The sequence below is a fragment of the Somniosus microcephalus genome, chromosome 23, assembly GCF_052327205.1.
Source record: "Somniosus microcephalus isolate GS21.2 chromosome 23, FLI_Smic_1.0, whole genome shotgun sequence".
In the NCBI taxonomy this organism is placed as follows: domain Eukaryota; kingdom Metazoa; phylum Chordata; class Chondrichthyes; order Squaliformes; family Somniosidae; genus Somniosus; species Somniosus microcephalus.
The window spans coordinates 18,645,985-18,660,159 of NC_141009.1; the positions used below are offsets into that span (position 1 = coordinate 18,645,985).

At 47.9% G+C, this 14,175-nt stretch overlaps 1 protein-coding gene across 3 annotated transcripts in view; it reads right to left on the bottom strand.

Annotated features, from left to right (window-relative positions):
- ak8 (adenylate kinase 8) overlaps positions 1 to 14,175 on the bottom strand; it is a 235,233-nt gene that overhangs the window by 120,725 nt on the left and 100,333 nt on the right. For all 3 annotated transcript variants that reach the window (XM_085965537.1, XM_085965535.1, XM_085965536.1), the window contains exons 7-8: positions 6,769 to 6,840; positions 3,788 to 3,988 (exon numbers count right to left, since the gene is read on the bottom strand). In XM_085965537.1, the coding sequence (XP_085821663.1) occupies positions 3,788 to 3,988; positions 6,769 to 6,840 (273 nt within the window). The remainder of the gene's footprint in view (positions 1 to 3,787; positions 3,989 to 6,768; positions 6,841 to 14,175) is intronic.

Sequence of the window (14,175 nt, forward strand, 5' to 3'; positions counted from 1 at the left end):
CTCCTTTTCCACAGAGGAGTGTCTATTTTCGGAGCCCTGGAGGGTTCGTGAAAAGAAGGCCACGGGTCTTCCCGCCTGGTTAAGGGTAGCGGCCAGGGCAAAGTCGGATGCATCGCTCTCCACCTGGAAGGGGATGGACTCGTCCACCGAGTGCATGGTGGCCTTGGCAATGTCATCTTTTATACGGTGAAAGGCTGAGCGGGCCTCCGCCGTCAGGGGAAAGGAAGTGGACTTGATAAGTGGACGGGCTTTGTCCGCATAATGAGGGACCCACTGGGCGTAATAGGAAAAGAAGCCCAGGCACCTTTTGAGGGCCTTGAGACAGTGGGGCAGGGGAAGTTCCATCAGGGGGCGCATCCGGTCAGGGTCAGGACCGATGATTCCGTGTTCCACCACGCAACCAAGGATAGCGAGGCGGGCTGTGCGGAATATGCACTTTTCCTTGTTGTACGTGAGGTTTAGGAGTTGGGCCGTGCGAAGGAACTTATCAAGGTTGGCGTCATGGTCCTGCAGGTCATGGCCGCAGATGGTCACGTTGTCCAGGTAGGGAAACGTGGCCTGTAACGCATTCTCGTCGACCATCCGGTCCATCTCCCTCTGGAAGACGGAGACACCGTTGGTGACGCCGAAAGGAACCCTGAGGAAGTGAAAAAGACGGCCGTTTGCCTCGAAGGCTGTGTACTGGCGGTCCTCAGGGCGGATAGGGATTTGGTGGTATGCTGCCTTGAGGTCAATGGTCGAGAAAACGCGATATTGCGCTATCTTATTAACCATGTCGGCTATGCGGGGGAGAGGGTATGCGTCCAACTGGGTGTACTTGTTGATTGTCTGGCTGTAGTCGATGACCAGGCGCTGCTTGTTGCCGGTCTTAACGACTACCACCTGAGCTCGCCAGGGGCTGGTACTATCCTCAATAATCCCCTCCGTCAGGAGCCGCGTCACCTCAGATCTTATAAAGGATCTGTCCCCGGTGCTGTATCGCCTGCTCTTTGTGGCGATAGGCTTGCAGTCGCGGGTGAGGTTAGCGAACAGGGGGGGGGGGTGATTTTGAGGGTGGAGAGACTACAGGTGGGGCGCGGTGGGCAATTTAAAAACTGCTGGTTGCAGACAGTGAGTGGGGGAAGAGGTCCACCGTATGTCAAGGTGACACTCTTAAAATGACAATGAAAGTCCAACCCCAGCAGAACGGCAGCGCAGAGATGTGGCAGGACGAAGAGCTTTACATTTTTATAAACGGAGCCCCTCACCGAAAGGGTCACTACGCAGTAGCCGCCGACGTCTGCTGAGTGAGATTTTGAGGCCATGGAGATCCGATGGCGCGCTGGCCGGACCGAGAGGGAATAATGCCGTACCGTATCAGGGTGTATGAAGCTCTCCGTGCTCCCGGAATCAAAAAGGCAAGTTGTGGCGCGGCCATTTACCTGGATGTCCATTGTGGACCTGGCTAGCTGATGGGGTCTGGATTGATCCAGCGTAATGGAGGCCGCTGTGGAGTCGGGAGCGTCGCTGTAAAACCCCGGTGAGGCGGTGGGTGAGTCGGGGGCCCGTTGGCAAAATGGCGGACAAAATGGCGGCGTCGGAGAAGAAGGACAAAATGGCGGCGCCCATGACGATCCCGATCCCCACGAGGCTGGAGGAAGGCAAGATGGCCGCTCCCACGAATCGCAAGCGGCGCTGCTGGAGGTAGGGGTCTTCTGACTTCTGCAGACGCCAGCGTAGTGTCCCTTCTTACCGCAGGCAGAGCAGACAGCGTTTTTTGTCGGGCAGCGCGCCCTGGGGTGTTTGGTTTGGCCACAGAAATAACATTTCTGGCTCGGGCGGGACATCGCTGCAGCAGTTGGGGCCGGGGCGGCGCCACGTCCCAAGATGGCGGCGGCCGCGACATCCACGAGGCGGCCGCGCGGTCCGGGGAGTAGGCCTCCATGTTCCGATGGGCTACGTCCAACGAAAGGGTGAGTGAAATCGCCTTCTTCAGGTCGAGCTCGCTACTTTCCAGCAGTCGCTGCCGTGTGTGAGTGGACCCGAGGCCCGCAACAAGGGCGTCCCGGATGAGCTCCTCCGTATGTTCCGTGGCTGATACTTGCTTGCATTCGCAGGCTTGGCCGAGTTCCTTCAGCGCCCGTATGTATGCTTCTGTGGGTTCCCCGGGCTGTTGTTTGCGGGTCCCCAGGAGATGTCTTGCGTAAACATAGTTGACCGGGCGTGCATATTGTTCCTTTAAAATGTCAATAGCCCCCTGGTAGCTCGTAGCGTCCCGGATAAGGGCAAAAGCTCGGTGGTTTACTTTCGAATTCAGCACCCTGAGCTTGGCGGCGACGGTCTCGCCGGATGCAGCCAGAAAGGACTCAAAACAGTTCAACCAGTGTGAGAACTTAGCAGTCGAGTCCGGTTCTTGCGGGTCGAGTTCCAGGCACTTGATCTTAAGTATCTGCAGCATCGTTATTTTTTTTTGTCAGTAGTTAATAAAATTGATGCGCAATCGATTCTAATAAAAGGCTGAGTAGAGTTCAGAACGACAGGCTTTTATTAACTACTGAATGCAACTACAAACAGATCAGGACTATGCCTCTAGTGGACGACCGAATGGCAGAGAGCTGCCGTGCGACCGTCCTTATACCAGGCAGCCAAGGGCGGAGTCAGCTGAGGCATAGTCAGGTATAACAGTGAAACAAGAGTGAACAACAACAACGACAACAACAACAATAGTGAACACAGTGAACGACAGTGGTTTACCACACTACCTCAGAGCGCTGGCGAAGCAAGGAAGTGCATATCAAAATAAACCTGCAAAGTGCTGCTCAGTACCCAAAACTCCTTCACACAGTGTTGAATCTATCCAGAAGTCTCTCTCTCTCAGAATGCGTGGTGCACAAATCTCACCAACAAAAAAAGGCAGGAAGCGGTCACCTTTAAATAGCGCTCCGCCAGTCCCTTTCTGACTGCAAAACACTCCCCTCAACCTGTCTTTGCTCGTGGCAGGCGGTAAGGCAGGGGGCGCCACTCAATATCCGGTCCCGGGCGCTACTGGGGCGTTGCGCACTCGACTGACGTCACGATCTGCCGGCGCAAAAACGTCTAGTTAATTTCGCGAGCGGCGCAAACATCGCCGCGCCCGGGCGCTAGTTGCTTTGCTCCCCATTAGTGCCCTCTTAAGGCGCTAACGGGAGGCGCAAACAACTGAATTTTTTCCCCCCAGAGTGGGGAACTGCCAGTTCAACACTGTACAACTGGATTCCTTCGTTGCACTCAAGTTTATAGACACTACTCTTTTGAAATGTCTTACTGATAATGATGTGCAATCCTATGTTTTCTTCATACCTCAGCATTTTTCATGTTTTTGTGATCATTAATGGTGACAGATGTCAATGTAGGTGAACAGTTCATGTCTTGATTTTTTGCACCTAGTACCCTCATGAGTAAAGCTTATGCTTTACACTACCCCAAAGAAATACCATAACTCCTACCTACAGCACATGTAAGATTTCTACTAGCAAAAGTCTGTGGCTTCTTTAAAAAAGGTTGCCAATTTGTGGTGCAAACTCGTGCCTACTAGGGATTTTATACAGAATGCTCCAACTCATTTTAAATTAGGACCCTTTCATAAAGCATATATTGGAGAGTTCCATCTCATTAGTCTGGGTTGGAGTTCAAACCAATTCCCAGAAATAATGTGCAACTCACAGTTCCACTCATGATTTAACTTGCTACCAAAATGCCAGCTCTCAGCAATACAGCTGATAACTTACCAGCTTTTCTTACAAAAGGTAGTTGATGTAATATTACTTACCCTGTGAAAGGACATCAACACTGGGCTGATCAGCATTAATGATATGGTATTTTTTACTGTAGCTATTCAGTATCCCATGACTGACTCTGCGGTATTCCAATAGTCTTTTTACAGTCTCTTCCTCCGTTATCCCATCGGGTTTCTCTAGGCGGTTCTGTATTTTATTGTATGTTGGCCAGTTGAAGGTAGTATGATATATTTCTAAAGTATAGAGGCAAAGGTAACATTCAATTCAATTCAATTTTATTTGCCATATGTAACCAGTACAAGTACAATTACAATGGAATGCTTACTCCCTGTAATGCACTGGTAAAGTGCAATACGAAATATCAACTACTCTGTTTAAAGGAACAATAGTCTAACTTTGTGCAAAATAGCAAAGATTAGAATATAAAACCCACTTCATTGGTTACACATAAATATGGGCTGATCAAGATGCATCAGTAGCCTTTCTTATTCAGTAATCATCAACACTTTCTCTGAGAATATTCTAGCTATAACTTGAACAAGTGAGTTAGTGATAGCGAACATACACTTAGATCAGTTGATAATGGGATAGAGTGCAATTATGCAAGAGTATCTGAAATGAATGAATAATAGGAAAAGTACTATAAAAATACTTAAAAGATTGCTGCAGAACAATATTCTATCCTATTACCTTAGAAAGACAATGATTAAAAAATGTTATAGTGATATCCAGAACTGAGTATTTATAGTCCAAGTTTCAAAAATAGTTCTTGGAAAATACTTTTAATTTCATTTTAATTGGGGATAATGACAAATAACCTTTAATATGTCATGAGACAAATTTCAACCTCTCATAAATGCAATATTGAAAATCTCTCAGAGAATTGCATAAAAAGAAAAAAGAACAAGATGTAAAAGATTAAGAAAACGGTGGAACATAATAAATTCAATATAGTTCTAACACATAAATTGATAGACAATGAATAATATGCTCATTAAAAAAAAATATGGACGATGAGCCATGCCTATGGGTGATGTTGCGGGACAGCATGTGGATAAGAATAAGAGAGAGAAAAGGGTGGAACCTTGAGGTATCCCCAAGGTGAAATTGCAGGAGTGGAAACAGAAATCATTGCAGGTGATGTGCCAACTATGTTAGGACAGATGGGATTGCAACTGAACAAGAGTGGTGCCTCATTGTTGGACCATGGAGGAGAGACAGTGAAGGAAGATGGCGGGGTCATCTGCGTTGAACTTAAGGAGGAAATGAATGGATAAAGCACCACAGTCATGGTCACAAAGGTCGTAATTACTGACTTGACCAGTACTATGGGCAGAACAGAAATTGAACTGAAGGGGTTCAAGTGGAAAGGACAGTGTGGAGCTGTGAGGACATTGGAGAGAAAGGAGAGGTTAGTGGTGGCGCAATTGATAGAGGGTGGGCTTTTTGACAATGATGTATATACCTAACAAAATCTGAAACGAGGCTCCATATTTTAGACAATGTCCATAAGTGATTCCCATAATGATAACTAAATTACAGGGATGAACGTTAAGTAAGCAGCTAATGAACTGATGGTTACAACTGCATTTGTACCTATACCAAAGGAATCAGAGTGAATCAATTGTAAAATAATTGGTATTATGGACTGAACTGAAACAAAATACAGACTTCCCCAAGTGAGTTTGTAAGCTTCTTTTCAATTATTAAATTTCTCTTTTTTTCTTTAACAACCAGATGACCTCCTGCAAGTGTCAGCCTTGGCTCAGTTGGTAGCGTTCTCGCTTCTGAGTCAGCAGGTTCTCGGCTCAAGCCCCATTCCAAAGATCTAAGCACATAATCTGGGCTGATACCTCAGTGCAGTACTGAGGGAGGTGCCATCTTTTGGAGGAACTGTTGAACCAAGATGACGGACATAAAATAGCCCGTATCTAACATTTATTCCTCAACCAACACCACCAAAAAATTATCTGATCATTTATCGCATTGTTGTTTGTGGGATCTTGCGGTGGGAAAACTGGCTGCCCATATTACAACAGTAGCTCCACTTCTAAAGGTACTTAATTGGCTGTGAAGTTGCTTTGGGATGTCTGGAGGATGTGGAAGGTGGTATATAAATGCAAGTCCTTTCTTTTATCTCTCTTCCGTCAAGCCTCACTGTTCAATGTTCTTACGTCTCCTCCTTCCCAGGGCACAAGAAGGAAAGAAGAAAGACTTGCATTTATATTGTGCCTTTCACGGCCACCGGGCATCCCAAAGTGCTTTACAGCCAATGAAGTACTTTTTTGAAGTGTAGTCACTGTTGTAATGTAGAAAACACGGCAGCTAATTTGCGCACATCAAGCTCCCACAAACAACAATATGATAATGACTAGATAATCTGTTTTAGTGATGTTGATTGAGGGATAAATATTGTCCAGGACACCGGGGATAACACACCTGCTCTCCTTCGAAATAGTGACATTGTGTATTTTACTTCCACCTCAGAGAGCAGACGGGGCCTCGGTTTAAGGTCTCATCCGAAAGACGGCACTTCAGACAGTGCAGCATTCCCTCAGTACTGCACTGGAGGGTCAGCCTAGATTTTTGTGCTCAAGTCTCTGGAGTGGGACTTGAACCCACAACCTTCTGACTCAGAGACAAGGTGCTACCCACTGAACCACGGCTGATACTTGAGATGTTAATTGAGAAACAAATGAGACTTGTCCATCGCATTAGGGATACCAAATAGACACTACATTTTTTTCCTATATCATTCAGGAAGTTTTAAGATTCCTCATAGTATTACTACAAAGATGCCTCTGGACACCCTATTAACTGTAATACAGCAGAAGCATAATGAAACAATTTGTTTTTCCTTGTAGAAAATTACAGTTTCTATGGTTAAAATAATGCAGCATAAAAGAAGTACAGAATGTAAGAGGAGAAAGGGGCAGAGAGAAATGGAGCTGGCTACAGACTAGTATAAGGTGTACCTTTGATAAAGAGTTAATTTATAAATAATATATCTTACCTCCCGTGATCATGTCAATCCTTTTCCCCAGGTTTCTCTCAATTAGTACAGTATCAGGGGCATCAAGTATGACTATGGATGGAAAAGATGCAGTTAATGTACAACTGTACAGTTACAATGGGATCATTAATTGGGCAGAAACCATACTGAACTCACTTTGAGCCATAGCAAACTCTCACAACAACTTCAAAGCGAACTGAGCCCTAATATCCAATTATATAATTCAACTTGCATCTTCCTGGGACTAGCGATTGCAGCTAGAAAGACATTTTATTTGGTAAACACAAGAAGTCACTTTTTGTTAACAAACTGTAATAATTAGATTTTTAAACTTTGGGGCAATTTTAAGCCTACCCGGGTGGGTTGACAGTTAAAGTCGGTTAGGTGACTTACCCACTGTTGTCCTGCCTGGGTTACACCAGCATCCATTTTAACCAGCTCTTCTGAGCTGGCGGCAAAGGCACCGGCCTTCTTTAAATATGCAAATCGAGGCCAATTTCAGGAAGGTGTCGTAAAACAGGCGTTAGACCCTTTATTTTCACATGCAAAGGACCTAACGTCTGTTTCAGGCGCGAGCCCTGGAAGCCTATACGGGAACTTTTACCAATATGGCGGGCTGCGCACTTCAGGCGCAGAATGTGCGCGCGCCCGCTGCTCGCCATATTGAATACTTAGGCATCCGTTAAATGGGCGTGGCACCAACGAATTTCTAGGACTCAGTCTAGGAGGTCCAATGGATCCCATGAGCATTTTCATACTACTGTACATGGGAGCTACAAGTAATTTGTTGCAGCATGATATCGCATAAATTTCTAGACTTAGCTAGACTGTGTAGCTCGACATAGCTTAAAAAGTCTGAGTAGACAGCAGTCGTTAAGTTATGTTTCAACCATACATGTAGAGAGAAGGGGTAAGTGCAATGTCATCATGCTCATGCTGTTACCATAAATGCAGTATTACTGCTGTAGTGCACCTGAAAAGGAAGGGTTTATGGCTGAGGTGGAGCAAAGAGAAGGAGCTATGACAATAGTCCTCAATATGCTCATCTAAGTTTGAGGGACCAATGAAAAATAAATCCTACACGAACAGTAGAATTTATCAGTAATACTTTCTGAACAGACAAGGCACAAATTCACTAATTGGATCGAAAATAAAACTTCCCGAGTGAAAACAACTTGGACAAATTGCCCAAACAAACAGCTTTTTAAAAAATTAATATGCAAATGGAGGCATATTCCTCCCTCACAGTTGACTTTGCCTATCTGTAATTTGAACCCAGACAGGTTCATGATAGCTATATTGCCCTTTAAAAATCTTATCTACTTTTAGCAAAACCATGTAGCAAATCAATTAGTTTCAATTCACCTCAGAAAAGAGTTACATGATCATGATTTTAGCAAGTCACCAGTCTTATCAGAAGGCAGCCAACAGAAACCTTACCTTGAATTACTGTCTTCAACCTACAGACAGCTATTTGTAATATTTCCAAATTTCTTAACTAAATATTTTCCCAGGTTGCACTGTGTTATAAAATGCATTCTACTTTACAAATTGTATGGTACCTGCAGGTCAGTGTACTGATATCCTACATAGAGTCTTAGGGGGCGATTTTCCCAGCCCCGAGGAGGCGGGACAGTTGGCAAAATAGCAAAAACTGAGGGTGGGTTCGGAACTCGCCTCTAAGCAATTTTGCCAGAGGCAGTTTGGATGGGTGTGATTCGGTCCCACCTCCATCAGTCCAGAGAGGTAGATAAGACCCTTAAATAGTAGTTAAGGGCCTCAAAATCCTATTTTGACAGGCCCTCATTATTTTACTACATTTTCAGCGTGTTCCACGACCCTCCTAAACCACGCCAGCTAAACCTGGCGGGTTGACAAGTGGGTGGCCTCCTTACAACTGCAGCTCCACCATTAAAACGGAGCTTTCATCAGGGATTAGTTGCAGGTGGCAGAACATTAGTTCCACAGGTCTTTCAGCACTTTTAGCAGGCCTACTGAAGTCGGAGGTGCTGCAGCTTCTATCTCTTATCTGTGGGACCTCCTTGGAAGACCCTCTCCCTGCTTGGACTGAGCGCTTCCCCAACGGAGTCATCTGCCAGTTGCATGGGAACCATTTACAGGAAACTCTTTTTTATCCAGCACCGACGGGACCGGCGTGGTGCCGGTTGATCAAAAAGTCCGGATTACAGAGAGGTATACTTACCAAGGTACGAGAGCCCCGTACACGGCCACAGGTGCAGGAACCCCGGTTACATGGCACTTGTGCAGGAGTCCCGGTTACACGGCCACAGATCCAGGAGTCCCTGTTGCACAGCCACAGGTGCAGGAACCCCGGTTACACAGCCACAGATCCAGGAACCCCGGTTACACGGCCACTAATATATACAGCTGTAGTAAAACTTACCTGAATCTACTCCTGAATTTTGCCGGTTAAGAGAGATTTCCGGATATTTAGGTGCCGGTTAAAAGAGAGTTTCATGTATTTCCTTTCACCATGGAGCTCAGATTTGGATGAGGAGCAGCCACAGCAGCAGCAGAACCAGGCAGCTCAGCAGCAAGAGCCCCAACCTCCTGCTCACCCACCTAATGCTGCACAGGGCAGAAGGCGCCAGCGCATGGAAGCACGTCGCCGCAGGAGATACCCACCTCTCAGGGTTTACAGACAGAGGATGAGCTACCTCAACATGAGTGAGCAGCAGTGCCAAAGGAGACTGAGACTTTCGCGAGAGGTTGTCGGAGACATCTGCGCACTGCTGCACCAACACCTGGAGCCCAGAGGAACGGGTGGACACCCCTTACCAGCACTCAACTTTTTTGCCTCAGTGTTGTGTATTTTGAATGTGTATTAGAATTGTCCCACATGGGATACCGTAATGGTGATTTGCAATGCACTATGGGAAATGTAGTACATTGAGTGAAGAAGCACATTGTAAATAAAATGGCCGTTAACTAAACTCTCCACCCCGGAGTTCGTCTTAATTGTTATATAGGTAAGGGTATAAAACCCCTTGAGACACAACAAAACTGGCGACGAGGATGACGGACTTGCGCATCACTTTGCATTGGAATCGGCGATGTTTAAAGTAAGAAGTTCCTGTCTTTTCTTAATGGCGCGCCCGCAGTTTAGTGCTGATGCAATCGCCTCGTAAAGGTGGCGGTTCGTGTGTTACACAAATAAGAAGGGGGAGAGTAACGATACAGTGAAACGAAGTGGAGGAAAAGGACTGTAAAAATAAAAAAAAAAGTGGAGGAAAAGGACTGTAAAAAAAAAAGATAACAAAATGGCTATGCTAACCGGAGCGTTTGGACCATTTGATGAAACGGCGGAGCAATGGAGTGCTTATACAGAGCGTTTCAGATTTTTCGTGACTGCAAATGGCATTAAAGATGACGTGAAAGTGGCGACATTCCTCAGTGTGATCGGAGCAAAAACATTTGGCTTGTTACAGAGTTTGATGCACCCGGATAAGCCCGGCGCTAAGACATATGATCAGATTGTGGAAGTTTTGGAAACACATTTCGCACCCAAGCCGCTGCTGATTGCCGAGAGGTTCAGGTTTCACAAATGAAACCAAGGGGAGGGTGAGTCAATAGCCGAATATGTTGCAGTGCTAAAGAAGCTAACTGAGCATTGTGAGTTTGGTGAAACTCTAAATGACACTGTCCGTGATAGGTTTGTGTGTGGATTAAGATGTGAAGCAACACAGAAGCGCTTGCTCACGACTGACAAACTGGCGCTTAAATCAGCAGTGGAGCTCACTGTGTCTATGGAGTTAGCAGCTAAAGATGCACAGCTGTTGGGGGCTGCAACAAGAGTGCACAGGGTAGCAGCTACACCGGATAAGCATGCAAGGGGCGCCAGAGAGTGTTACAGATGTGGAAGGTCAGGTCATCAGCCATCTGACTGCTGGTGTAAAGACCTGACCTGTCGGAAATGTGAAAAGAAAGGACACATTGAACGTGTGTGTAAAGGGCAAAGCAAACAATCCTACACAGAGACACACAAAAACAAACAAGGAAACACATCCAACTGGCGTTCTAAAAAGAAAAACCTACACATGGTGAAACAAGAACAGGAAGACAGTGACACAGACTCTGATGGGGAGCTGAATCTCCATGTGTTAACGGTGAATGGAGGCTCATCAGGCTATGGAGTCACTCCACTACTAGAGGGAATACCGGTCAAAATGGAGCTGGATACGAGGGCCGCTGTCTCCTTGATTTCAGAGAAGCTATTCAAAGAAAAACTGAACCACCTATCACTGACGCCGGCCAAGCTCATCTTAAAGACCTACACTGGGGAAACAGTCCCAATGCTGGGTAAGATGGAGGTCAAGGTGGAGCTTAATGGACAAACCGTGATGCTGCCAGTTTACGTGGTCAAGGGTGACTATCCATCCCTGATGGGCAGGCCATGGTTGGAGAAAATTCATCTGGATTGGAAAAAAGTGAATGCGGTGTCAGTCGAAGAGGCGGGGCTAGCGGCAGTGTTGACAAAGCATGCGGCTATCTTTGACGGAGAATTGGGGAGTATGAAGGGGATTTCGGTCAAACTCAAGGTGAAGCCTGACAGCCAGCCACGATTCCTGAAGGCCAGGAACGTTCCCTACGCCCTCAGACCAAAGGTGGAGGCTGACCTGGAGCGTCTGGTCAAGATAGGGGTACTGGTGCCGGTTTTGCACAGTGAGTGGGCCACACCCATGGTACCAGTGATGAAGAGTGACGGCGCGGTTCGCTTATGTGGAGATTTCAAAGTAACAGTGAATCCTGTGCTCTCAGCTGAACAGTACCCCCTCCCCATCATTGAAGATCTTTTCGCGGGTCTAGCAGGTGGTCAGAAGTTTAGCAAGATTGATCTATGCCAAGCCCACTTGCAGATGCAGGTAGAAGAGGACTCACAGAAGTACCTCACCATCACCACCCACAAGGGCCTCTACAGGTACTGCCACCTACCCTTTGGTATAATGTCAGCACCAGCATTGTTTCAGCGGGCTATGGACCAGATCTTAAGCGGCATTCCAGGGGTACAATGTTATCTCGACGATATCCTTGTCACAGGAAAGAACGACAACGAGCATCTGCAGAACCTGACGAAGACACTGGGAAGACTTGAAGAATATGGCTTACGCGTTCGCAAGGACAAATGCAAATTTTTCAAGCCATCAGTGGAGTACCTAGGCCATGTCATCGACGCGGACGGCCTACACACAGCACCGTCGAAAGTGAAAGCCATTGCCGACACTCCTGCACCTACAAATGTCGGCCAGCTGCGGTCATTCTTAGGTCTCCTGAACTATTACGGAAAGTTTATTCCACAGCTGGCATCACTGTTGAAGCCATTACATGAGTTGCTGTGTCAGGGCAAGGCCTGGGCGTGGACAAAGGAGTGCGAAGCTGCATTCAAGAAAGCCAAAGCAGCTTTGACTGACCCCAGAGTGTTGACACACTTTGACCCGTCGTTGCAGATTCAGCTGGCCTATGACGCATCGCCTTATGGCGTCGGCGCGGTCGTGTCCCACATCTTTCCCTCAGGCGAAGAGAAGCCGATTGCATTCGCGTCAAGGTCCCTGAGCAAGGCGGAGGTGAAATACCCGCTGATGTGCCTCAGTAAATCCGAGACTCAATGTTAGCGGAACAAAACAAGGCTTTTATTAACTTAGAAGGTAACACAGTGGAGAGGTATCTTCCATCCAGAGATCTGCTGTACTGGATGTGAGGCAGGCTGGGCCTGCTTACATAGGGGCCAGGTATGGGCGGAGCCCTACACACAATACAATACAATGGTGAGGAAACGGAACTGAGGTAAGGGAAATGAAACTGAAACCAAACCACAGTCACAGGCAGAGAATACCGGTGAGTGATGAATGGCATATTTCATCACATTCACCCCTTCTATAGATTTAGTCTGTTCGGGGGTTTGATAGTCCTCTGTGACCGACGTGGCTGTTGTGGTGCCGCGGGTGTCGGCTGGGTGTCCCCGGTGGCCTCCTGGGTCTCTGCCGGGGGTGCCGCCAGGGTTGTTGAAGGGGTAGTTGGTGGGGGTACCGTTGGTCGATGTTCTTCCGGGGGTGATGAAAGAGTAGTGGGTGGGTAAGAGTTGCTGTGATCGTTGTTGTTGTGGTTGTTGTCGTTACCGGCTGGGGCGATGTCTTTTATGGACACGGTGTCCTCCCTTCCGTCGGCGTGCCGGACATACGCGTATTGGGGGTTGGCGTGGAGTAGGTGCACTGACTCCACGAGAGGGTCCGTCTTGTGGCCCCTCACATGCCTTCGCACGAATACCGGACCTGGGGTGGAGAGCCATGACGGCATGGATACGCCTGAGGTGGATTTCCGGGGAAAGACAAACATTCGCTCATGAGGCGTGGCATTAGTGGCAGTACACAATAGCGACCGTATCGAATGGAGCACATCTGGGAGGACTTCCTGCCAGCGGGAGATAGGGAGGCCCTTGGTCCTTAGAGCTAGAGTGACTGCTTTCCATACTGTCCCGTTCTCTCGCTCCACTTGACCGTTACCCCGGGGGTTGTAGCTGGTGGTACGGCTCGTGGCGATCCCCCTGGACAGCATGTACTGGCGTAGCTCTTCACTCATGAAGGACGCCCCCCTATCCGTATGGATGTAGCTCGGCATACCGAACAGGCAGAACAGGCTGTTGAGGCATTTAATGACCGTGGCGCTGGTCATGTCTGGGCAGGGGAAGGCGAATGGGAAACGGGAGTATTCGTCCACAATGTTCAGGGAGTAAACTTTGCGGTCGGCGGACGGGAGGGGGCCCTTGAAATCTAAGCTGAGCCGCTCAAAGGGCCGTGTAGCTTTGATTAAGTGGGCTCTATCTGGGCGGTAGAACCGAGGCTTGCACTCAGCGCAAGTGCGGCAGTTCCTGGTCAGAGACCGAACTTCCTCAATCGAGTAGGGTGAGTTGCGGGACTTTATGAAGTGGAACAGCCGCGTGACCCCTGGGTGGCAGAGGTCATTGTGGAGGGTCTGTAGCCGATCCCCGGTGGCGCTGGCACACATCCCTCGTGAGAGGGTGTCGGGGGATTCGTTAAGGGCCCCTGGCCGGTAAATGATGTCATAATCGAAGGTGGAGAGCTCGATCCGCCACCTAAGAATCTTATCATTTTTAATCTTCCCCCTCTGTTTATTATTGAATATAAACGCTACCGACCGCTGGTCGGTAAGTAGGGTGAAGCGTTTGCCGGCTAGGTAGTGGCGCCAGTGGCGCACTGCCTCCACGATGGCTTGGGCCTCCTTTTCCACGGAGGAGTGTCTGATCTCAGGCCCTTGGAGGGTCCTCGAGAAGAAAGCTACGGGCCGCCCCGCCTGGTTGAGGGTGGCCGCCAAGGCAAAGTCAGACGCATCACTTTCCACTTGAAAGGGAGTGTTCTCGTCCACTGCCTGTAG